Source organism: Ipomoea nil, unplaced genomic scaffold, assembly GCF_001879475.1.
Source record: "Ipomoea nil cultivar Tokyo-kokei standard unplaced genomic scaffold, Asagao_1.1 scaffold2761, whole genome shotgun sequence".
NCBI classification, from domain to species: domain Eukaryota; kingdom Viridiplantae; phylum Streptophyta; class Magnoliopsida; order Solanales; family Convolvulaceae; genus Ipomoea; species Ipomoea nil.
Window position 1 is genome coordinate 271,218 of NW_017619189.1, and position 27,778 is coordinate 298,995.

A 27,778-nucleotide genomic window follows, 5' to 3' on the forward strand; every position below is an offset into this window, starting at 1 on the left:
CTTTCTAATAGTTGAAAATATTCATTTTCGACACACTAATAATTTATTGTCACAAACACATCATCTATAAAAGGGAATTATTGTTTGCACCATCAAACTTTTGTATCAAATAGTGTCTTTAACTTCCATATTCACTACATGAGGAATTGTCAAAATTTATTAATCAAATAAACTCATATAAATGATACAAAATTTTAATTTATATAAATTTTTTTGAGTTAATACAAATTTAGTTATCGACTATAGTGGTTTTTCTCAATTTAGTCATAAACGTCATTTTCTGCTTAATCAGTCATTGACTTTGATGATTTTACCTAATTGAGTCATCAGCTGTTAGAATAAAGTACTAAATCGAGAAAAATTACCATATATAGTTGATGACTAAACTAGGTATTAACTACTATAGTCAAGGACTAATTTCTGCAAAATAACTACAGTCAAAAATTAAATTGTGCATTAATCGAGGAGAAATTTTCAAGTTATAGTTACTGGGAACTCAATTAGGTAAAATCATCGAAGTCGAGTACTCAATTAAGCACAAAAAGACATTTAAGACTAAATCGAGAAAAATCACTATAATCAGTGACTAAATTGAATATTAAGTCAATTTTTTTGGTATATGTAGTATTGTTTATGCTTCAATTGGTTGCAATGTTTGAATCTACTAAAAGTGCTACAAGTAAATCAAACAAATTACTTCAAGTAATATAAAATTTAATTCATATAATACCATTTTACGTAGTCTAGAATTAAAAGTCATTTTACTTTATAATTAAAAGTCATTATTAATGCTAGCTGTTTTTTTTTTTTTTTTGAACCAATGCTAGCTGCTAATTACTTTGTTACTTTTTTTTTTCAACTTATAGTTTACTATTTTTATATAGGATATTGTGATAGGGGGACGGACACCACATCCACAATGGTGGAGTGGGTTATGACAACATTACTTGATAATCCAGAGATAATGAAAAAGGTCCAAAAGGAATTAGATGAGATTGTAGGAATAAACAATATTGTTGAAGAGGTCCATCTACCAAAGCTCAGCTATTCGGATGCAGTTGTGAAGGAGACATTCCGTTTATACCCTGCATTACCACTTCTAGTCCCTAGGTGCCCAACTCATACTACACAAGTTGGCGGATACACAATTCCTAAGGGCACTAGAGTCCTTCTGAATATGTATGCAATACATAGAGACCCTCAACTTTGGGACAATCCTTTGGAGTTTAGGCCTGAAAGGTTCCTTCACCAAACTTCTGGTTTAGATTATACAGGTAATGATCATAGGTTTTTGCCATTTGGATCTGGAAGGAGAATTTGTGCCGGCATTCCCTTGGCGGAGAAAATGCTTATTTATATTTTGAGTTCACTGTTGCACTCCTTTGACTGGCATCTTCCTAAAGGTGAAAATCTTGACCTATCTGATAAATTTGGGATAGTCACTAAGAAAAATATAATGTTCCCTTGATTGTTGTGCCAGCACAGAGGTTATCTAAATTTGAGCTTTACCAATAATCTTATGGCGTGTTTGGTTCGCGGAATAGGGGCCTGGAATGGCATAGCATTCCCAGTAATAGGCCTATTCCGCTGTTTGGTAACCATTTGTATTTCCAGGAACAATGTTCCTGGGAATGTCCTATTCCTTCTCTAGGGGAAATAGTTATTACTTGGGGCCCCCCGGTATTAGTTATTACTGAACACTCAAGAATATGTTTTTTTTTTTTTTTCATTTTTACCTTTTTTTTATTACGATAATCTTTCTCCTGCTCATAGCATCTTCTCTCGTCGACTTTCATCCCACCTTCTCTCGTCACTCTGTTCATCACATCTTCTGCGTCACTCATCTTCTCTCGTCACTCTATCAAGGCATCACTTCCACCACTGCATCAAATTGAAATTTTTAATCATCAAATTGAAATTCTTCATCAAGCTATATCAAGGTATTGTTCTAAAACCTTTTTTATAAATTAATTAATTATTTGTGTATAATGAATTAATTACTCCGGACCAATTCCGGTTCGGCGGTGGATTTCGACGATCAGAACTTCGGCAGCTTTGATTTCCACGTGGGCAGTACCAATTTCTGGTTCAATGCTTTTCATAACTTAATTAAAGTTTGCTTAGTAGATTGTTAATGATATCTGCTTAAGGAGATATTATATCACCGAATCATAGCTACTGCACTGAACGAATAGATTTTGTGTTTAGATTGCAAATTAAACTGTGCTAATGAGGTTGTGTTAAGCCTGCAGAATTAGTAATGGTAATTATTTATTGGATTCACTTAAGCTGTTTGATGAAATGAGTGAGAGAGGGATATTGTCAAATAAAATCATATATACTGTTATTCTTTTGGGATTGTGTCAGGCCAAGAGAGTAGATGATGCATGTAGGTTGTTTAACTTGATGAAAACTAGGGGGTGTATTGTTGCTTTATATTGTTTATTCTAATATGTATTTGAATATATGTGTTTCAGAAGCTTGACGTGCATTAAAAGAGGTTGATGGTTTGATTCATGATGAAATGGACCTTGTTTCGTTTAAACTCACTGATCATCCTAATAAAGTAGTTTTTTTTTTCTCAGTTTTGATTCTGATCGAAGACTACAATGGATCAGAAGATTCCTTGCTATCAATTATAACTTTCATTGGATCGTTAAAAATAACTTTCTTTGGTAAGGTTTAATTGGTTTAATGGTGATTGAAATTATGATTTTATGATGATGTTTTGAGGGATGAATATGAAATGATTTTGTGTATGCTAGTGGTGATACTAGATACTAATGATCTGATTCGGCAATGAGTAATAATAGTAATAATAGTAATAATAATAATAATAATAATAATAATAATATACATTTTGTACAAAGGGCACTTATGTCTTTTAAACATATATTTTATTTCTATTCCTTAACCAACCAAACGTTTGAATACAATTCCCAAAGTTTATTCCTTCATCGAACCAAACAACAAAATAAAATTTCTATTCTATTCCCTATGGAATAACATTCTTATTCCCTCCAAATTGATTCTGTGAACCAAACGGGCTATTATAGAAATATGTCTTTATTTAATTAACTAGTATTTCACCCGTGCAATGGACGGACTAAAAATTAGAAATATTGTATTTATATTAAGAATTTATTAATAATTCTTAACTCTTATTATAATTGAAGTATAAATATTTTTTGAAAACCGAATGCATTGTAAGATGTAAAATTAGTATTACATAAATACAGAATAATATTAAAAATAGGTTATGACATTGAAAATTCAAAAGTATTACAAATTATTGAAAATTTATTTGTAAACTACATTTTGTGTAGTGTTCAAACAAACAGTAGAGTCCCCACATGTTAACAATGTTGAGACCATTTGGAAATTCATTGCTTGTCGGAGTGTTGAATTGTACACCTTGAATTGGTATGTCATCATTTTGAGAATTGATGTGATTACCGATATCCATATGCTCATGCAAATAAATTGACTTTCCTTGGATATTTTCATTTTTTGAGCCCAAAAATGCATAATGTGTAAGAAGTAAAATATTGGGACCAGTTCTAAAACTATACATAATTATGGATATGAAGTTCAAAAATAATATAACGTATGCAATATAACTTTTCATACAAATAATGCAGAAATCAATCAAATGGTTGGTTAAAGTAATACTGTAATAGTATAGTATTAATTAAAAAAGATTAAATACAAAAATACAAAATAAAATATATGTTACGATTTTGTTTATTATTTTTAAATTCTCAAAAATGACTTGAAATTAAATAAATTAATGTAGATCATAAATGATTTAATTTGTTTAGAGTATAAAAAGTAAAGAAATCATTAACCCAATTGTTATAACAAACACGAAGAATACTTAAACAAACAAAAAAAAAAAAAACATAAAACTAAATACATGCTAATACTATACAATTAATACCCAGTACCACTATTATCTTTCTAATGCAGTTAAATATAATATATTCAACAGATTAAACTTTAAATATAACATATTTTGTATCAAAATCTATTTTTTAAATGAGTAAAATCAATATTTTGTGCGTGTATATATATATATATATATATATATATATATATATATATATATATATATATATATATATCATTTTTCTAATTACTTTATATCAGTTTCATGATTATTTGTTTAAATTTGTTCATCTCTGCGCAAGTATTGGGCATGCACCGTCTTTTAATTTAACAACTGATTTAAATTTTTAAAAACAAAAATTCAGTAAGTGATCTAATAACTATTTCTCTCAAAACTGTGTATTAGAATGAACAATCAAATTGTAATAAATCATAAATATTTAAGTTTTTTCCTTTTCAATAAAATTGTAAGTATAAAAAGTAGATTAATCTCATTTTTTTAAACCAATAACCTAATTTTTTTTTTATTTCAGTAAACAATAAACTGATTTATAAAATAAAATGTTTGTTTAATATATAAATTTTCATGTAAATGCATTTCTTTCCAACCTATTGAATTACCTGTTTCCTTTACATTAAAAGAATTACTTCAAACTATTTTGATCCTACTTGAGTTCAATTCCAAAATCACTCCATTCCATTCACTGTATCTATCTTCGTAAAATGTATGTACCCTAATAGAATAAAATAAAATAAAAACATTTTATAGAAACTTTTCACAAATAATACAGCTTACAATTAAAAAGATCATAAATAAGGTATGTTTACCTCATCATGAATAGGCACTCATTGCTCTAGTTAGATGTCCTCCGTTTTTGCTAGATGTTCATCTTTGAAATTTCTGTATTTCACATTTTCTCACTAAACTAATTCTTATAGGTTTTCTATTGCGTAGATGCGAGTTTGGCTTGCAAGTATGTATCAAGAATGCATTTTGGAAAGGTTTCTGCTCTGCAAGGCTGTTATGCATGCAAATGTTCTCATCCGAGTGGTCATTATATAGGCTGCAATATGGAGGATTTCACCCTTAAAAAAAATACAATCATGACGATTTAGTACGCATGCCTCTTGAAAACTGAAGAGACCAAGTGCATTTATATATCATTTTATTAATTAATTTATTAGTTGGTAGTGCAAAGCGGCAGTATCAGCAATTCAATTCACCATCAATACATTGGAATACGAAAAGTCCTATAAAGCAATACAAATCCCAAAAGATCAATTAAATGATCTAAACCAAAAAAAAAAAAAAAAAAGACAAAAGAAAAATCACCTAATAATTGAAATTACGTAGTAATTTTACATGGGCCGGAAAATGCAGTCATTTGATTGGCCATGGCTATATGGCTTTAATATATAGAAAGAATATAGCATAATGGGGTGCCAATTTCCATCATCTATGTATGCATACTAAATGGCATTACTACATTAATTAGTGTGTAATTGTGTTCTTTCACATTGTAGTGCGTTGATTGGTCATTAATTGAAGAACTAACCCATTTCTTCTTCTTTCTTCTATTTCTTTTTAAAAGCATTCTAAAACATATTCAATCTTCTTCTAGACTTCAATTTATCTAGGACCAACAATTAAGCCATTGCATTCTTCATACATACAAAATATAAAAAGTGCAGCTACTATTATAGTATTATGGCATGCAATAAAAAGTGCAGCACTATTATAGTATTATGGCATGCAATAAGTTTGATTTTGTGGTCATACAAGGAGCGTAGTGCTTCGTGGCAAGATGTTGCTTCGCTGCAGGCGGGGTGTGGGGTTCGGGATGCTATTGTTGATGCTTGGTCTTGTGTTTTGAATGAACAAGTCAAAGGAAGGAAACCAGAGGAGCCTATACGTTTTTTTCTCATCCACGTGGACCACGGTAGTCATTTTTCTCTGCTTAGTTTCCATGGTTGTTGGTGCTATTCAGTGCGCATGTTTATTTGTTCGTTTTTTACATAGGTTGGGACAGTGGTTGAGATATCTGGTAGCAAGGATGAAAGATGTGGTTGGTTTGGTGATCGCCTGCATGAAGACTATGATATAGCTCCTCACACGTCTTGGGAAACGATTGACATGGTATTGTTTGGTTATGTTTCCATTTTAATGTTGATTGGTATGGGGTGTTTGCCACGTTGTTGAGTGTAATTTGGTGGTGTAGTTCTTTTTCCCGGTGCGTGATCGTGGACACTATTACGTTATGAGTGTGGACTTGAAGAATATGAAGATGGATATTATAGACAATTGTCCTGCCCACACCGGTAACAAGGCCAAATATGGGGCTGCTCCTGCTGACTTGGTAAGGGTTTAGTGTTCCTGTAATTTTGTTTCTGATTTTTCAAGCGTGTTTGCGCTTCTTCCTTATTTGCTTTGACCTTTCATGAGGGGTGTTGTGCGTCGTGGTTGGTTTTGTTATGCGTGAATGGGGATATAGTTGTGCATCTCTGTTTACTGTATTGTGCGCGCACGGGTTGTTTAGGATTTGTGCTAGGGTGGTGTGTGGTCTGTTTAGTTGTGGTATATTTCTAACTTTAGTATATTTTGTGGGTGTTGCAGCAAGCGTTCCTTGCTGCGTTTTTTGTGGGTCTTAATCTTCCTCGTCGGGCGGATTGCGTGCGACGCCTTAAACCCAAGCGGATGCACATGTCTTGGAGGGATGCAACCATCTTGGAGGACAGTGCCATTTATACTATGCGCCACATGGAATCTTATTTGGGGCAGGGTGTTTCGAACTGGGCATGCGGTTTAGTAAAAGGTGACAGGGACATGCTTACTGATTTGCGTAAAAGGTTCATGCATGATATCTTGGTGTCCAACATCAACACGCACAAGCATTTTGTTATTCAGTCTGCGTTGGCGTATGATTGCAAGATATGTACTCATGCAAGTTAGTTTGCATTCATTGGTTAGTTTTTTGTTTTATTTTTTGCACTTGGGTAGAATTTTAGGTAGTTCTATGGCAGTGTATGTAGGTCATGGTTGTTGGGTGGTCTAGTGCCGTTTATTTTTTGAGCTAACGTAGCATTAGTACCATTTTTTTTTGTATGCTCTTGCAGGACCAGAGTTGGTACTATTACTAATTGGATTAATTAGGTTTTGAATGTACATATCTTGGTAACTGCTTGCACATTAATTAATTCAGCTCCTACTTATTCATATTCACCCTTATCTTGGTATCTTGGTTCATTTGTCTACTAATTAATTTAATTTAAGAACTCCCCTCTAGTTCTATTTACTCAAATGCAGAACCCAAACTAAGTATAACATCTGGTTCCTCCCCTAAATACTGACTAAGTTGGGTTATTTTATTCCACTCAATTTTAGTGTTTTGCGTTTTTTTATGGTGGTTGATACTTTTTTATGGGATTAACGTTGGAGCATTTAAATCTGATTTTAAGCAATCATTTTTTCCTTTTTTTTTTTTAAATGTGACTAACGATAAGGTGTTGTATTGTGAATTGGCCGAACTACTGCTACTCGAACCCATTAATTATGAAACAGATGTAAATGGTTTTCGAATTATTTAGCCAACAAATGTAATCATCTATTCCAAAAGAAAATAAGAACTGTTGGTAATGCAACCATTGCATGGTTTCCAAATTAATTAGCAAACAAATGTAATCATGCATTGAAAAAGCAAATACGAACTACTGCTAATGCAACCATTGCGTGGTTTTCAAATTAATTATCTAACTAATGTAATTATCCATTCTAAAAGCAATTATTCGCACCATTTTTTGTCCTTACACATTTGTGCAGTTGCGGCTATCGTGGTGTCCGTATTGGTCACATTTATGGCAACGACGTTCTCTCTTTGATGTCTCTATGATTGCTATCTCCCTTTTGCCTTTTATCCTTTTCCCGCTGCCCTTGTTTTTTGCCACTTTAGGAGGCCGAATGGTCACGTTTGTTGCTGGTACTGCCCCGCATAGTTCCTCTATGACTTCTTTGTTGCTCTTGCTTCGCTTGGTTTGTCCGCGTTCTGACATCAATGCTTGCTTGTGCTCTCGGAGAATTTGTGTGAGTTTCTCTATATGGTCGTCGTCCATACCGACTAGGCCCATGCATGAGTGTATTTCTGACCACAATTGAGTTCTGAGTGTTTTTGCTTTGTCATTTGTTGCATTTTGGTCGTCGGTTATATCATCCATGTGTAATATTGGACGAATGCAAGCTTTTCTTGTCCACCGTGCCTTGATGTACTGCGGTGGGATGCGTTCTATTCCACAGGTTTTGTAAATGAGAAAGATATGATGGCACAGCAACCCGATGCGGGTGAACATCCCACATGTACATGTGGTAGTACCTGTTTCCGGATCGTGATAAACATAGTATATGGTCGGCTCATCTCCTTTTATCTCGTAGCGGTTTGTTTGTCCATTTTTCTGTATTGACACCACACTGCATGAGAAGCAGCTTTGTTCAATCTCAGTTTGTACCTCATGGAATATAGTTACAGTGTATTGTGCAGCAGCATGGCACTCTATCAGCAGAGTCGCCTTGAACTTGGAGTAGTGTCCTTCGCATGCAGCGTTTAACTTAGCTTCTTCGTGTCGTTGTGCATCGATTGCACTCTCGTAATGCATTATGAACTCTACTAAAATTGAGTGTTGGCTGAAGAATCTTCCAAACATACTGTTCTCTCCTTCCGAACGGGACGTGGTTCGCACTAATCCACTCATAACGAGATCTTGAAAATAAGCTGGGATCCATAACGACCGTAACTCAAACATTTGGCAGAACCATTTTGACTCCACTAATCCATACTCCTCCATCAGTCCCTGCCACTTCACTTCAAATTCATTTGGGCTTATCCCTTCATTCCAAACAATGGTGTTCAATTTGCTACGGAAGTCCAAATCCTTTGCCAATACAGGCCCTACCTTCTCTCCCACTTTTGTCATTATATGCCACATGCAAAAATGGTATCGTGTTGCTGGAAATACGTTCCCCACTGCGGCCTTTATAGCTGGGTCTTGGTCTGTTATGATGTAGTTTGGTGCGTTCCCCATTGCCTTTTTAGAATTTACTAACAGCCACTCGTATGATTGTATATCTTCCTTTGTTAGCAACCCTGCTGCAAATGTAATGCATCGTTTGTGGTTATCTACTCTTGTGAATGGGACGAACACTAATTTGTACCTGTGTAGAAATGTATGTATGTTAGTCAGGTGTCGGTGTTGCATCTTTGGGCACACCTGAGTATTGTGTAATGCATGATACGAGGATTAAATTTGGACATTATTAGTAACATGTATGCACTCACCCGTTTGTACTGTATGTAGCGTCGAATGAGACTACATCCCCAAAGTAGGTGTAACTCCGTCGTGCCGTTGGGTCTGCCCAGAATACACGGTTTAGGTGTTGCTGTTCGTCAATATCGTAATCAAAATAAAATCCTGGGCATGCCTGTTTCTTCTTGATGAATTTGTCTATTAGCAGTTGTGCATCAGGTTCATTGATGTGTGCTTGCCAGTCTCGTATGAAATTGTGAAAATCAACACTAGTTGCTCCCACGTCTGCGAAGCTCCCAGCCATCTCTTTGCACAGCCGATGCGACTTTATGGGTCCAATATTGGCCTTCATGCAGTTAACTAGGAACATTTGGTGTCCTATGTCTAGATTACGGTTGACTTTTAGGAATTGTTTTGAAATCTCTGAACATAATCTATGGTTATGTTGCTCGTCAAAGATGGAGACTGTAATTTTCCCTGTCGATTTTCTTATCATCACCATTCTTGCCTTGCACCCTACCCTATTTGTTAGCCTGCGCTTCTTTTGTGTTGGTGGGTTGTTGTCTCCTTCCTCGTGTCGGTCTGTGGGTGGGTTGTCATCATTCTTATACCCTTCACGGTTGCATACCAAATATTTTAGTCTAATTTTACCCTCTCTATTTCTCTTCATTGTGGTTTGTCTTACATCAAATCCCACCACGCCAGCATATTGCTTGTAGAAATCAATTCCATCCGCTACGGTGGCAAAAGTTTGCCCTTCAAAGGGCTTGAGTGTGCTCTCGCATTCCGGGGTGTAGTACTGTGTTGTTTGTGGGTAAATCTCCGATTCGCATGCTGGGGCACTGATCCCATTGCCTTCTGCCTCACCTGCATGAATTAGCGTCTATATTAGGGTAGTCTACTTGAATAATTTCAACTTATCGTGCGTAATCCCTAGCGTGATGATCCCTGGGTTGTTGTATGTTTTCAACTAGGGTTTAAATTTTTGGTCTGCTGCCCTTCTCCCTATGACCCAGATTACTGGTGCACAGTTAGCCATAAACTATAGAGACAGTTTCTGTCTCTGATTACCGATCTGGGTTGGTTTGAACATGCGTTCAGTATTCCGTCATGATGTCTGATTTTCTCAGGTAGGCAATTTAATTCACGATATTGTGTTTAGTTATACCGCGCATAAATACGGGATAATACGTACCTGTTTGCATCTCCATGGCAGTACTCACACGGTGCAAGATCACAGAATTGATGTCAGGGGGTAGTTGCGTTGTTTAGTCGATGGACGATGTATGTGAAGTTTCCGTGTCTTCCTTGGAGATAACCATTCAGTGCTCTTGTTTCGGTTTTTATAGTAATTGCCATGGTGATTTAATGGTAGAATTTCGCCTTTTTTTTAGTAGGGTAATCCTAGCCTTTAGACCTAATCTAACGGTTGATCTGGGTCGTTGAGATGCACTCGATGTTGGGCTGCAATTTATTTCTCAGAGCACTTGATGTTTTTCTTTGTTGCACAACATGGTATTTCAGGTGTTTAACTTGTTTTGGGAAAAGGTTACCAATATTATTCCTAGGGCGTGCATTTGTTACGTGGTGGGTGGTAATTATTATATTGTGCTTTTGGTGTCTGGAGGTGAATAATGTTTTGCATCACCTTTTAGTTTTAGAATCATCTATGACACAACCATTTGGGAAAATAAAACATTACGATGTTCATGAAACGAATAAATCGAAGTGGTCTTCACCATTACATAGATTTGTACTCATTTTACATTTGGGCAATTACGACTTTCATGCCATCCTAACTGATTACATTTGCGGCAAATACGCTCTGGCTTTGATCCCTCTAGCTTCAGTGTTCTTGTGTGTTCATTGAGGCTGAAGTGTATGAATTCGTGTCGCATTGGTGCAATAAATTGTTGAACATGGGTGGGTTGTGTACTCGGGCTACCTTCCTCGTTGTGTGCGTCCTCACCTGCAGTCACAATTAAGTTCAGATTCGAGTTGTACACATTTAATGGTACTGGAACAACACAGGGGGATGATGTATTTTGGTTAGAAGGTGGTGTTGAAACGCCTTTCGTGATGTTTTGTGGTTTGTTCCCCATTTTTCAGGTCTTGGTGCTCATTTCCCACTGGTATGTTGCATTCCTAGAACTCTTGCGTTGCACCGTATTAGTATCTACGTTGCAAAGTCCATGCCGCGTGGCTCTCAATACCTTGGATAATGAACCTTATTTCGTTTGAATCCCTGATGCATGATCACCCACCGCATAAGCATTATTCCCTGATGCTTTGTATGTATGCTTGTGTTGCATATCAGCCATGCTAGAATTCCTCTGTAATAGTAGCCGCCATGATCACCGTAAGCAGTGTTCCCTGATGCAATCTATGATTGGATGCGTTGCATAATAATATCGCTATAGTTTCACTGTATTCTAACCCCTTCTTCGGGGGAATACTGCTTCATTTACAAGTGAATTAACGATTACGATACTGTATTCTTTAGAATCACCCTTAATCATGGAAGAAAACATACCAATTCCCATAGTGCGCCCTATGCCTGCCCGTCGCCGGAATTGGATAGTCTGATTCATGGTTTCTTGTGCTTTGCCGTGTGGGTGATTCGTGTATCTGGCCGGCCTGGGGTTTCTAATTTGTATAATTAGATGCGGCAGTTATTTTGGATGTGGTTGGCATTGTAGTGAGTTTACAATAATGCCCATGTTCTATTAAAATAACTAGTAGCGTTATTTAGTTGGGCTGTTAATTATAGCCTTTAGATCACGTCCAGCGGATGCTCTGGATTAGTCCTCACGTCCTCACCTAAGCATAGGTCCTCACCGGATCCGGACCCTATATATATATATATATATATATATATATATATATATATATATATATATATATAGGGATGCACTCAGGTGCGAATAAGTGCTCAGGAGGGAATATGCAAACGGATTCGCGCGCAACACATGTCTAGATCTAATAGATTAAGAAAAAATGCGGTGGCATTTTCGTAAATAATTGAACATCGAAGTGCAAGTAAAATCACTTACAAGTGCACCTACTTTCACCTATAAGTGCATGTAATTTTGCCTTGTTAACATTCACTTCCCGCAAACATTCATACACCTAGGTGCACTGCTTATAAGTTATAACTATAGGTTCAACTATTTATAACTATAGGTGCAACTACTTATAACTATAGGTGCACCTACTTTCACCTATTAGTGCATGTAATTTTGTCTTGTTAACATTCATTGATCTGAGTTCAGAGGGTAGTAATACCCCTGAAAACCACCCGCAAACATTCATGCACCTAGGTGCAACTACTTATAACTATTTGTGCAACTACTTAGAACTATAGGTGCAACTACTTATAACTATAGGTGCACTTAGTATTGATGCTCAGTGTAAATTTTTACTTGCACCTATAATACATTTTACATGCACTTGTAATACATTTTAATTGCATTTCGATGTTCAATTATTTACGAAAATGCCACCGCACTTTTTTTTTTTTAAATCAGTGTTTCTCATCCATTAGATCTGGACACGTGGACGGAAAGAATCAATTCCTATTTCGCGCCTGGGCGAAGCATTCGCATGTGAGTGCAATATATATATATATATATATATATATATATATATATATGAAAAAGCCCGTGTATCTTGAAATCAATTTAACACTAAGGATTCTACTTGATTTTATGTTGCGAGACAATTTCGCTGTTTAATTAAACCAATTTAATCAACGTATAAATAACGAAATTGAAAGCGTAAATAAAGTAAAGACACAGTAGAATTGTTACGCAGTTCGGAGCTCCTTCTCCTACGTCTGCGGGGCAACCCACGTCTTCCCAATCCACTAGATGTTCACCACAGAGTATTACAAGAGGTAACTACACGGCTCACAGCCTTTACCACTACAACTCTTCTAAAACACATACTCAGGACTGAACCGTGCATGCCATAACCATCTTTTGTGTAGCACTTCAGCTGTCACAGGTACTGATTTGTAGTACAGGTTTAAATCACAATTAATATAATCAATATTAAAGCAGTAATGTAGGAAGCTTAGAGATGAGATCAGAATTTCATAATTGGCAGCTTCCTCTTTCGTTTCCCTTCCTTATATACTGTGCGTAACTCTCATTCCACCAAGCCTTGATTGTAGCTTCATATGTGGCTTGAATTCTTCTCAACCATTCATTCTTTAATTTGAGATCTTCAGACTTGTTTCTTTGTCCAATTCATTAACAATAAATCTCCACCACACATTTTAGCTTGGTCCAAAATACTAATTACAATTCATGCTAATTAACATTACATATTAATAAAATAAACTAATAAATTAGCCAATCTAATGTGTACTATTTTGTACACTTACAATCTCCCCCTTTGGCAATTTATTTGGTAAAACAATAGTATCATTATACTTTGGGAAAAAAAACAAATATTTCAAATATTTTATTAATATCCCATAGCATACGTACTGAACATATAAAGAAAATTAAATATGCAATTTTAAATCTTTTAGGACCTGACCAAGGCTTATTTGTGTGCGGAATTTTATTTTGGACCTTGGTTGATGTTGACTCACATGCTTCATCCAATTAATAAATGAATCATGCACGAAATAGTGTTGTATCAAACATACCATATATGTCACGCTTTCCGTACTGAAATTTGAATTACTCCCCCTAACTTGGAGCTTTCCTTTCTTCATATGCATTCCAAATAAAACCAATTCATACCATGCAGTCAACATACCAAATATACCAATACATTCATACTTTCATACTTAATTAATTCATAGTCATACCAAAAATATATATAGTACCAAATTATTAATATACCATCCGAACCAGGGATTAACATCCATACCAAAATATACCAAAAACCATAAAACTTACCAAATATCCAAACATTCCAAAACATTCCAAAATACTCCCCCTTTCTCCAATACTCCCCCTTTGTTTTTTCCAAATAAATGACAAACAAACCGGTGAACATCATTTTAGTGGATTGGATTAACTTGCAGACGGGGTGCCCGACTCAGATTCATCACTCTCAGAAATAGAACCAGTGTCAGCGCCAGGGTTAGATCGAATCCGAGTATAGATAGCCTCCATTCTGGCTATTTCCTCCAACTGAGCACTCAACAACTGTTCTAAGCCATCAATGGTTATTTGTTGAGAAGCAACCGAGGTGCGGACTTGAGCAATTGACGCTTGAAGAGTGAGAACAATTTGACTGCGATCCATGAGCGTCGGAGGTTCCTTGATATTTATAGCTGTCGTAGGACGGGGATTCGGTGCAGAGGCAGTGTCAGCTGATGATGCAGGGGCAGACACAGAGGGCGTGGCAGTTGGTGCGCCGGGAGTGATCAAAAGCATAGCTCTATCATCATAGTGATCCTTATTTGTCAACCGATCATCATATTTATAGACTGAGGCATTAGTAATCACCTCCTCATCCGTGTAGGGCTTGAACCCGTGTTCCTGTAGAAGTCCAAAAATGAGACTAGAAAGTGTACCTTAGGTTCCCTATGTCGCACAAATTGAGCAAGATGGCCAAAGATGATTTCTCCAAGATTGAGTGGGAGCCGGTTCCTGATCTTGTAGAGAAGGGCAGCAAGCTGGTCAGACACAAGATGATGACGAACAGCCGGCATCCAATTTGTTGAGGCTAGCCGTAACAGAACAGAGTAGACCGTGGTGAGTTTTAAACTTTCAAGTCCGGTGTTTGGCCAAGTGACGAACTTGTTGTGAGTTAGAGCAGCGGCTAGGAGATTTGGACTCGGGTCAGGAGCAGCTTGATGATTTGGAGTACCCAAATAGGAATTAATCGCTGCCGGACTTAAGGGATACCATTTATCCCGAATAAAAACTTGTTGAAATCACGGTGACCCCTCCGAAAACGTATCCAATGTTAAATTTGTGTAGAACTCAGCAGTGAGCCATCTGGAATATGGACCAATATGAACAAGTGAGGCAAGCAGGAATTGATCTCGCAAAATAGGCACAATGTTGCATTTTTTGTCAATTCCTCCACATTGATTGATTTCTCCAGAATAAAATCCCTAGTGGCATGAACATTCCAGTCAGACATCAAATCAGGAGACAGTAAAATAGGATGATATTTCTTCTTAGGTTGTTTCATCTTTGAACCAGAGCGGGCAGTAGCAGCTACTGGTGCAGGGGCCGGACTTGGTACTGGGCTTGAAACTGATCTGGACCTTGTTATTCTGGGTGGCAATGTGGACCCTCTTTTTGATTGCTTGGAATCAGACAAGTAGACAACATTCTCCAATGCTCCAATTTTTCTTTTCTCGGTTGTACCTGAAATAGTAATTTTTTCTTTCCCTTTTCGGGAAGATTTGCCCACGGGCACAGAGATAATGGGAACAGAATCATGTGAGGTGGGCACAGGGATGGGAAGAGTGATGTGACTAGTTTGTAGGGGTAGTAGTAGAGTCATACTAGGAGAGAGTGGTGGAAGTTGTTTGAAATTAATATTTCAATATATTATGTAATGGTGGAATTAATATATAGATAAATATGGTAGCCGAGCCGGTTAAGAAAATAAGGTATATGGGCGAGAAGAATTAAAACTAAGTTGGAGAGTTTTAGAATTTTCCTGCAAACAAAAAATTAAACAACAACTACGTTAAAAAAAATAATTAAAGATTATCTGTTGTACCGTTGTTGATGATTAAGCTGTAGGATTGCAAACACCAAGGGCTGCTCTAAGCAGTTCAAATCTTGATTTGTCTAACGGCTTGGTGAATAGATCTGCAAGATTTTTATCTGTTGGAGTATATTCCAAGATAATTTCTTTCTCTTCGACTAGTTCACGAATAAAGTGGTGTCGAATGTCTATGTGTTTCGTCCTGGAGTGTTGGACTGGATTTTTTGAGATGTTGATTGCGCTGGTGTTGTCACAGAACAATGTCATACTTTGTTGTTCGATACCATAGTTAGTTAACATCTGACGCATCCAGAGTAATTGTGTACAACAACTACCCGCCGCTATATACTCAGCTTCGGCTGTGCTGAGTGAAATCGAGTTCTGCTTTTTACTTAGCCAGGCGACTAGATTTTTTCCGATAAAAAAACATCCGCCTGATGTACTTTTTCTGTCGTCAGCATTTCCTGCCCAGTCAGCATCACTGTATCCTGCAAGATTCAGATTAGTATCGTTCGAGTACCAAATACCATAATTTATCGTACCTTTAACGTATTTTATAATACGCTTTACCGCCTTTAGGTGTGACTCTTTTGGATCGGCTTGATAGCGTGCACACATACCAACACTTACCATAATATCTAGTCGACTGGCTGTTAAGTATAGTAGGCTGCCTATCATACTTCTGTACATAGTAGAGTCTATAGATGTTCCTTTTTCATCTTTGAACAATTTTGAAGATGTAGAGATAGGAGTGCGGACATCTTTTGCAGATTCAAGCCCAAATTTGGATAGAAGATTTTTCGCATATTTTTCTTGCGAAATAAAGATCCCTTCTTTAGTTTGACTTACTTGTAGTCCAAGAAAATAGGTTAGTTCGCCTATCATGCTCATTTCAAACTCTTGTTGCATTACCTTGACTAGCTGGTCTGTCTCTCCTGGTTGTGTGGATCCAAAAACGATATCATCTACATACACCTGAGCAATTGTTATGTGTTTACCTGATCGTTTTATAAATAACGTTTTGTCTGATCCTCCTCTTTTGTAGTTGTTCTGAAGAAGATATTGAGTAAGTCTTTCATACCAGGCTCTTGGGGCCTGTTTTAAGCCATAGAGAGCTTTTTGTAATTTGTAGACATAGTCTGGATGATGTGGATCTTCAAACCCTTTTGGCTGAGCAACGTATATGTCTTCTGAGAGATATCCATTTAAGAAGGCTGTTTTAACGTCCATCTGAAACAACTTGAATTTTAGGGTACAGGCAATTGATAGGAGTAGTCGTATTGATTCTAGCCTTGCAACAGGGGCAAAAGTTTCGTCGTAGTCGACTCCTTCAATTTGGGAGTAGCCTTGGGCTACAAGTCGCGCTTTATTTCTAGCGATGTTGCCAGCTGCATCGGTTTTGTTGCGAAAGATCCATTTGGTACCTACAACATTGACATTGTCAGGTTTGGGAATTAGAGACCATACCTTATTTCGTTCGAACTGCCCCAGTTCTTCTTGCATGGCCTTGATCCAGTGTTCGTCTGTTAGAGCTTCTTTGACATTCTTCGGTTCGATCTGTGAAGTATAACAAGAATATCCCGCTAATTGAAGGTAATCACGTTTCGGTTTACCTCTGGTTTTTACGCCGGAACTGGGATCTCCAATTACATTTTGTATTGGATGAGCTTTCTGGATGCGAGTAGGGATATCAACGTTACCATGATCAGTGTCAGATTCAGACTCAGACTCAGTTTCTTGCTCTGGTTGAGTTGACATGGGAGATGGCATAGGAGACTCTAGATTAGGTTCAGGACAACTTGTGTCAGGTTCTGTCACTGGTCCAGGCTGAGACGTTGTGATAATATCACTCGGTTGATCATCGATTACAACATTTGTGGACTCCATAATGGTTTTGGTAACTTTGTTGTATACAGGATATGCCCTGCTGTTCGTTGAATAGCCGAGGAAGATGCCTTCATCGCTTTTTGTTTCAAACTTTGCGACAGGGTTTCGATCCTTCAAGATAAAACAACATGATCCGAAAACGTGAAAATATTTAATGTTTGGTTTCTTACCTTTCCATAATGTATACGGAGTCTGATTCGTGCCTGGGCGTAGATAGACCCGATTGATGATGTGACATGCAGTGTTCACAGCTTCTGCCCAAAATTTTTGAGGTAGTCCTTTGGCATTGAGCAGAACTCGTCCCATTTCTTGAATTGTGCGGTTCTTCCGTTCTACAACTCCGTTTTGTTGAGGTGTTTTCGGAGCTGAGTATTCATGTGTGATTCCTGTTTGGTTGCAGAAGGTATCGAACAGATTGTTGTTGAATTCTCGTCCGTGATCACTTCGGATTCGAATGATGGGCTCATTTCTTTCTTTTTGGAGTTTTAATGCCAAAGTTTTGAAGGCTTCGAGGGTTTCAGATTTGTCCCTGAGAAAGGTAACCCAAGAAAAACGAGAATAATCATCTACGCAAACTAGTATGTATTTCTTACCTCCAACACTTTCTGTTTGAGCTGGACCGATGAGATCCATGTGGATCAGTTCCAAGCAGTGACTTGTGTTTATGGTGTGTTGCGCTGGATGAGAGGATTTGGTTTGCTTTCCTGCTTGACATGCACCACATATGGTTGGTTTGACTTTCAGCTTGGGTAATCCACGAACACCTTCAATCTTCACAAGTTTGTCTAGAAGTCTGTAACTTAGGTATCCTAGCTTTTGGTGCCAAAGCTCAGTTTCATCTACATTAATCCTGCAACACAAAACATTGATAGTGAGAATATAGCAATTATCAGTTGACCTTGTACCTTCCATAACACATTGATTTGCTTTGTCTAGGACACTGCAACTATTTTTGTTGAAGCTCACGTTCCAGTTTTGGTCACATAGTTGACTTATACTTATAAGATTTGCATGAAGTCCTTTGACTAGTAGAACTTTCTCTAGTTTTGGCAGACCAACTACGTTTAGCGTGCCTATACCAGTGACTTGTCCTTTTATACCGTCGCCAAAGGTAACTTCAGCTTTGCTTGTGTTAACGTTACTCAGAAATTTAGCATTTCCCGTCATGTGACGTGAACACCCGCTATCGAAGTACCATTTTTCTTCTCGGCCTGTACTTTTAGAGTGGAAAGATACGAATGAGATATAATCTGTCTTTTTTCACCCAGATTTGTCTTGTAAAGGGTTGAATGTTCTTGTGTTTGAACTTCTCGATTCTTTGATCCTTGTAGAAGTAGTAGCATTCTGGTCTGGTGTGACCCCGTAACCTGCAATAGTGACATACTGGGTTATAGGATTTATAGTACGGCTTGAGTGATCTTACTGTACCAACGCGATGTGTCGTTGTGCTAGATTCTGGAATATCTCCTCGCCCAGAACCTGACGCTTTGACAAACACTGTTTTATCCTTTGAGCTGTTTCCTGTGAATCCTAGACCAAATTTTGTAGATGTCTTTCTTCCAGACTCAAGGATCTCGTCAAGAGTAGACGTGGTATCCATCATTTGGATTTGGCGTTTGTAGGTGTTCAGCTCCTGCTTCAGAGTCTGTACCTCTTGTTTCAGTCTTTCTTCTCGGGCCAATGCCTCTTTGAGAAGTAGATCCCTGTCAGCTATTTGAGTTTGATACACTTTCTTTGCATTTGTTACAATCCCTATTTCACTAGTTAATCTACGATTTTCTTTCCTTAGTGCTGCCCATTTGGGATACAATTTATTAAACTCAATTTCAAAAGATGATTCACTTGACTCTAAATCTTTTGCAGAATTATACTCGCCTCCTTCTGAGTCAGCAACATCTTCATGACATGGTCCAGCAGCCATATGTGCAGTAAAGGCAACAAAATTACCAGAAATTTCGTCTGAATCAGATCCTCTTGTTTCACCGTCCGAGTCATCATCACTCCAAGTAACTGTTGACATTGATTTCTTGCGTCGAAGATAGGTGGGACACTCTGCTTGTACATGTCCGAAGCCCTCACATTCATAGCATCTGATCCCTTTACTGGTGGATTTCTCTTTGGATTGCCCTGGACGTGAACCAGAAGACTTGAAGGTTGATGAACCGGATTTAGAACTCGTTTTAGATGATGACGCCCCCCTTTTGCATATTCTTGTTTCGTGAACCTTTTGACACCAGTTTCAAAAGTTTAGAGAACTGTTTAGTAAGAAATACAACTGGATCATCACCTATTTCATCTAAGTCAGGTGCACAATTATTTTCTTCAGCGGTAAATGCTACTGTTTTTTGTTTTTTTTGTGTGATCTGTTAAGATTTCCATCTCATAAGTTCTTAGATTCCCCATTAGTTGTGTTACAGTCTTTTTCTCCCAGTTGTCATGTTCCTGGATTGCTGTAACTTTCATCCGGAACCGAGGTGGCAGTGATCGTAGAATTTTTTTCACCAACTTTTCTTGAGAGAACGGTTCTCCGAGGACCATAGCTCGATTTGCTAGCTCTTCCACACGAGTTTGGAAGGTCATGATGGTTTCATCTTCGTTCATCCGGAGCTCCTCGAAGTCTGACTGTACCAGTTGCAATTTCGATTGTTTTACCGATGATGTGCCTTCATAGGTAGCCTCTAGTGCTTCCCATGCACCTTTAGCTGAATCATGGCCTGCAACAATAGGAAATTGACTTTCATGAATTAGCCCATAAATAATATCTAGTGCCTTATCGTTGTGTCCAGCACTCGTTTTCTCAGCTTGGGTCCATTCATTTTCAGGTTTCGTCACTCGAGCTTCATCCTCACTGCTACTGGCTTTGGTTGGATGTTCCCAGCCTGTTACAATTATACACCATACTACTTCACCTTGTGCTTTGAGATGAGTGCGTGTGCGCACCTTCCAATATGCATAGTTGTCACCGACTAGCTGGGGAAGAGCTTTAGTGTGCTCCATTCTGTAACACTTAATAACCCGTGAGATCGAACAGATTAACAAAATCAGAAATAATAATACTAACCGCTGAAGGATTGAGATCAAGGGGCACGGAGTAGCGAGATCGTCAGACCAATAACTTAAGTCTGGAGGCTCTGATACCAATATATATAGGCGGGTCCAGGTGCGGCAGTGTCTTACGGTGCGGCTATTTCTTACGGTGCGGCAACACCAATAGTTCAACAAATATGCACCATCAACGTTAGGAAAATACACCACACAAAACAGAGTAAACAGAGTCCTGCATCACCAAACACACACCATGAGGTGTAAGTAAAAACACCATACATTGTTCGAAAATACACCATTGGGGGTGGTGAGTTATATGGTGTATTTTTTTGAGTCTGTTGTGTATTTTGTGATGTTTTATTGCATTTCATTGTGGTGTATTTTTATTACACTGTTGGTGCATATTGTTGACACTGTTGGTGTATTCTGAAATTTGACCGCACCGCCGCACGGTAAGACCCCGCCGCATATGAGCGCTCTTCTATATATATATATATATATATATATATATATATATATATATATATATATATATATATATATATATATATATATATATACACACACACACACACATATATATATATGGGAGATCAAGTGCAATCATGTTGTTAGGTGTGGTCATATGGTCAATAACAAACGATTAGATTAGACAGATCCAATGAATCACATTAATTAAGATTCTTCTAGTATTTTCACGCACGTTCTCGTACCCGCGAACTGCAAGGGTAAACTCGTCATAAGGCACAGGAATAGAGAAAATCACATTGTTGTGTGTTTTATTTGTGTAATTGGTGCATTATTAGCCTTACTCTGGTGTATTTGTAGATTCCCATTGGTGCCAAGTTCAGGTGCGGCAACACCTTCTCGTGGTCAGTGCGGGCGCAGCAATTGTTATACAAATATACACCATCCATGTTATGAAATGCACAGCAAAAAAACATACACAAATTATGTGCGCATCACAAAAAACGCGTCATGTGATATGAATAAATACACCATACAGTGTTCGGGAATACACCATTGGTGTGTTTCATTGTGATGTGTTTTATTACACTATTTGTGCATGTTATCAACACAATTGGTGTATTTCTGGAACCCGGTTGCTATTAATGGTCATTGTAACTACCATAACAACCCCTACTTACCAAAACGCACTTAAAACCTCAAAACCTCAGTAATTAGCCACTGCCGTTAGATGACCCTGATTCAACGATCCAGAAACGACCACACAGCCACACCTAATTACATGACCACGTATGAGCTTTCTTTTATATATATATTGAAAACCAGATATATTATATTTAATTTATCTAAAATTGAAAAAATAAAATAAAATCTATGAACCAAAAATCTATGGCCATACAAAGAAATGAAAGAAAGCTTAATGCAGAAAAAAAAAAAAAAAAAAAAAAAAATCTTGAGTATGAACAAAGAGATCTCTATCCCATCTGATAACCATTCACTCAATCGGCCATCTGCTGTCTCTTTATGTATCCCATCTTTAGTCTTTCCAAAGAGAAAGCATCTATCTATTTAAGACTCTTGCAAGGATAAACAAACGTTCCAACACCACACAGAAACTTTAATTTCGAGCACAGAGATAGATGGAAACCTTAGCTCTATTCACGTTCTCAGTACTGCTCCTCCTTTCAGCAGTACTGTGGGTTTATGCAAAAAAGTCTATAAGCACGAAAGCCCCGACATTGCCACCGGGGCCTCTCGGCTTACCCGTGGTGGGATACTTGCCTTTTCTCCGCCCCAATTTACACCACCACTTCACAGAACTCGCCCAAAAGTACGGCCCCATCTTCAAGCTCCAACTTGGGAGGCGCCTTGTTGTGGTAGTCAACTCACCCTCCATTGCAAAACAGGTGGTTCGCGATCACGACGCTGTTTTCTCTAACCGCGACCCGCCCATAGCAGCGATAGTCGGCACATATGGCGGCCGCGATATCGCCTTCGCCCCCAGCGGCACCTACTGGCGCGACATCCGCAAGGTGTTTGTACGGGAGATGCTCAGCAGCGCCAACCTTCGGGCGTGCTACGAGCACCGGAGAGAAGAGGTTAGGAAGGCCATTAAAAGTGTGGAATCGAAGATAGGTGAGCCTGTCGACATTGGGGAATTGGCTTCTTCGACTGAACTAAATGTTGTGACGAGAATGATTTGGGGAAGTACGTTGGGATCTGATGAAGCAAAGAATGAAGAGATTGGAGGAGTGTTTAGGGAGTTAATGGGGAAGTATGTGTACACGCTGGGCGAGCCTAATATCTCTGATTTCTTCCCCTGGCTTGCTAGATTTGATTTGCAGGGGATAAAGGCAAAGATGGAGGTTATGAGAAATGCTGTGGACACTATTTTGGAACCCATTATTAAGGAAGGTGTAAGGATAGTTTCTGAGAAATCTGGGAGTGTGGCTAAGGGTGACGAAAAGAAGGATTTTCTGCAGATCCTTTTAGAGCTGAAGGAACGTGATGACGCTGGGAGATCATTGGATTTCCAAGCAATCAAGGCATTGTTGCTGGTATGTCATCCGTTGAAAACTCGCTTACTTTCAGTTACTATTTTTTCTTACGTGAAAACAAATTTTTAATTTTTTTAAAAATTTTGTTTTTTATTTTTTTTTTTGAAAAAGTTGTATTCTTCTTTATATTATTAACTATGAGATTAAGAGGTCAACTAGGCTTAATATATATTTTGAAGGGAAAATGGCACTTTTTACCCCTGAGTTATATGCTTATAGCACTTTTTCCCCCTCAATTATTTAGGTAAGCGCATTAGCCCCCTCAGTTATTCTAAAAGTGGTGCTTTTTTCCCCTTGATATATTCAATTGACATTTATACCCTTAAAGTAAATATTTTATTTATTTTACTTCTCCAACAAATTATTGCGTATATGTAGGGATGACCACGGTTCGGTTTGAATTGAACCGGATACTATAGCAATCGAATTAATTATTTTCGGTTATAATTCAGATCTAGAATCCAATATTTAAATGTCAATTTATTAAAATTATGTATCAAAAAAATTGAATCTTGAACCGTGAACCGGCGGTTCTGGATCCGATTCGCGATTTTGAACCGTCTTTATTTTAAAATTTTATTTTTATTTTAAAATAGTATAAATTCAACAATATATGTATTTTATTTTTTCAGTTCGGAACATGAACCGTCCGTTCTGGTTCACGATTTTAATAAACTCTAAATATCGGATTTCGATTCTAAATTGTAATTGAAATATTTCGGTTTGGTTGCTATAGTGTTTGTTTGGTTTGAACCAAATTATGGTCATAATTTGTTGGAGAAAAAAAAATAAATTAAATATTTAGTTTAAGGGTAAATATGTCCATTTAACATTTCAGGGGGAAAAACAGCCACTTCAATAATTTAGGGGGAAAAAATGCTATAGGTATATAACTCAGGGGGAAAAAATGCCATTTTCCCTATTTTGAAAAAATAATCTTGAGTATTTCAAAATAAAAATTGTTGCGACCAACAATATAATTGCAAAATTTTGTTAATGTTCGCAACACAAATGTCAAATATAATTTTTTTTATATATAAATATGTGTAAAAATAAAAAGATAAAAATAAAAAAGTATATATATATATATATATATATAATAGACTTTTAAAGCTCTATAAAAGTCTGAATCTAGTACCGATATACTTTTAATGAGTTTTTAAAAATTGGAAGGGGGTGTATTCAGTCTGAACTTTCATACACTTTTAAAGACTTTTATGAACTTTAAAAGTTTGAAGGTATTCAATTCAAACTTTTAGGAAGTCTTCAAAAGTTAGGCGATATTCAATCAAGCTTTTTAAAAAATCTTTAAAAATCGAGTGGTATTCGATTTAATTGAATACCGGTTGACTTTTAAAGAGTCTTTACAAATCAAAATCGAATACCACCAAACTTTTAAAGTCGTTAAAAATCTTTAAAAGTTTATAAAAATCTTGATTGAATGTACCCTTAATTTATGACTATGAACGCTAATTTCCAAGGCAAAAACTTGTGTGAGACCGTCTCATCGTGCGACGGGTCGGGTCAAGATGAAAATGTAATACTTATACACACAAATGTCATACATATATATACTCAAATGTAATACTAATTAGGAATAAAAATTTTGTTACTTATAAGGGTAAATGTAATACTTTTAAGGAAAAATGTAATACTTTTACATTTATCCTCAAAAGTATTATATTTAAAATATAATACTTTTACGTGATGAGTATAACGAATCCAACGATCTCACATAACTGAGACCCAATTTCCGATGACCTCTTTTTTTTCTTATTATGGAAAATGTAATACTTTTACGTGATGAGTATAACGAATCCAACGATCTCACATAACTGAGACCCAATTTCCGATGACCTCTTTTTTTTTTTTTTTTTTTTTTTTTTTTTTTTTTTTGACTCTACTGAGGCTCAATCTCATAACCTCTCATATGAAAGAGGTCATTACATGCCATCTGAGCACAAGGTGCTTGACATTTCCAATGACTTTCTAATAGTTGAAAATATTCATTTTTGACAAACTAATAATTTATTGTCACAAACACATCATCTATAAAAGGGCCGGAATTATTGTTTGCACCACCAAACTTTTTGTATCAAATAGTGTCTTTAACTTCCATATTCGCTACATGAGGAATTGTTAAAATTTATTAATCAAATAAACTCATATAAATGATAACAAAATTTTATATAACTTTTTTTGAGTTAATACAAATTTAGTTATCGACTATAGTGATTTTTTTCAATTTAGTCATAAATGTCATTTTGTGCTTAATTCGGTCATTGACTTTGATGATTTTACCTAATTGAGTCATCAGCTGTTAGAATAAAATACTAAATCGAGAAAAATTACCATATATAGTTGATGACTAAATTAGGTATTAACTACTATAGTCAAGGACTAATTTCTGCAAAATAACTACAGTCGAAAACTAAATTGTGCATTAATCGAGGGGAAATTATCAAGTTATAGTTACAGGGAACTCAATTAGGTAAAACCATCGAAGTCGAGTACTCAATTAAGCACAAAAAGACATTTAAAACTAAATCGAGAAAAATCACTATAATCGAGGACTAAATTGAATATTAAGTCAATTTTTTTGGTATATGTAGTATTGTTTATGCTTCAATTGGTTGCAATGTTTGAATCTACTAAAAGTGCTACAAGTAAATCAAACAAATTACTTCAAGTAATATAAAAATTAATGCATATAATACCATTTTACGTAGTCTAGAATTAAAAGTCATTTTACTTTATAATTAAAAGTCATTATTAATACTAGCTGCTTATTACTTTGTTACTTCTTTTTTCAACTTATAGTTTACTATTTTTATATAGGATATTGTGATAGGGGGGACGGACACCACAGCCACAATGGTGGAGTGGGTTATGACAACATTACTTGATAATCCAGAGATAATGAAAAAGGTCCAAAAGGAATTAGATGAGATTGTAGGAATAAATAATATTGTTGAAGAGGTCCATCTACCAAAGCTCAGCTATTTGGATGCAGTTGTGAAGGAGACATTCCGTTTATACCCTGCATTACCACTTCTAGTCCCCAAGTGCCCAACTCATACTACACAAGTTGGCGGATACACAATTACTAAGGGCACTAGAGTCCTTCTGAATATGTATGCAATACATAGAGACCCTCAACTTTGGGACAATCCTTTGGAGTTTAGGCCTGAAAGGTTCCTTAACCAAACTTCTGGTTTAGATTATACAGGCAATGATCATAGGTTTTTGCCATTTGGATCTGGAAGGAGAATTTGTGCCGGCATTCCCTTGGCGGAGAAAATGCTTATTTATATTTTGAGTTCACTGTTGCACTCCTTTGACTGGCATCTTCCTAAAGGGGAAAATCTTGACCTATCTGATAAATTTGGGATAGTCACTAAAAAAAATGTTCCCTTGATTGTTGTGCCAGCACAGAGGTTATCTAAATTCGAGCTTTACCAATAATCTTATAGAAATATGTCTTTATGTAATTAAATATAGCATAATGGTGTGCCAATTTCCATCATCTATGTATGCATACTAAATGGCATTACTACATTAGTGTGTAATTATGTTCTTTCCCATTGTAGTGCGTTGATTGGTCATTAATTGAAGAACTAACCCATTTCTTCTTCTTTCTTCTATTTTTTTTAAAGCATTCTAAAATATATTCAATCTTCTTCTAGACTTCAATTTATCTAGGACCAACAATTAAGCCATTGCATTCTTTATACATACAAAATATAAAAAGTGCAACTACTATTATAGTATTATGGCGTGCAATAAGTTTGATTTTGTATCGTTCAATTCTACCATCTGCTCTTCTTTTGATTCAGTAGACCCATTTGCATCCAATCAAATTCATATCTCGTTTATGTGGAACCGGCTTCCAAGTGCTGTTGTACAAAGCTTTAGGGCAATTAAAGCTTTGTTACATGTGCAACAGTGCATTAAATGCTTCATCCATTGTGATCCTCCATTTAGGGCAATTAAAGCTTTGTTATATGCGGAATCACGAGTCATGTGCCTTAGGGTCATTGGATGAGTGCGTTGAGGACGTCCAGGCTTGGTAGGATCAATCGGAGTTGAATCTAGAGCAGAATTGGCCAGGGGAGGCTGGGTTCGGCAACATGGGTGTGTCGGGAGTGTGTCGCAGTTGTGTCCATTATTGGAATTGGGACACGATCATGACATGGCGGTGACACACCCGGGTCATAGCGACCGTAGGTACCGTGACACACCCGGGTCACAGATGTGTCACACACTGGAATGTCCACACGGTCGCAGCACGTACGGGTGTGTCAAATTTCTGGCTTCCCAATTCACTTTGTACGACCCATGGTTTTGCAGCAGGGATTCCGGAAATCGAATGGTAGAGATAATTTCAGCTATTTGGGGCTATTTTGAGAGGTGCAAATTAATTTTTCAGATTAATTGTTCTCCTTAGTTTA

General features: G+C 36.9%; 1 protein-coding gene and 1 long non-coding RNA gene across 2 annotated transcripts; one reads left to right on the plus strand and one right to left on the minus strand.

The window, feature by feature from the left end:
- LOC109157118 lies at nucleotides 1–25,909 on the minus strand. Its single transcript, XR_002050178.1, has 3 exons — nucleotides 25,750–25,909; nucleotides 13,564–13,570; nucleotides 1–64 (listed from the first exon to the last, which is right to left on the minus strand). It is a non-coding gene; the product is annotated as an uncharacterized LOC109157118 (long non-coding RNA).
- On the plus strand, nucleotides 22,277–26,964 carry LOC109157114 (angelicin synthase-like). Its single transcript, XM_019304998.1, has 2 exons — nucleotides 22,277–23,327; nucleotides 26,166–26,964. Exons 1-2 carry the CDS (start codon nucleotides 22,410–22,412, stop codon nucleotides 26,790–26,792), a joined length of 1,545 nt encoding a protein of 514 aa, XP_019160543.1. The 5' UTR covers nucleotides 22,277–22,409; the 3' UTR covers nucleotides 26,793–26,964.
- Nucleotides 26,965–27,778: the final 814 nt, after the last annotated feature.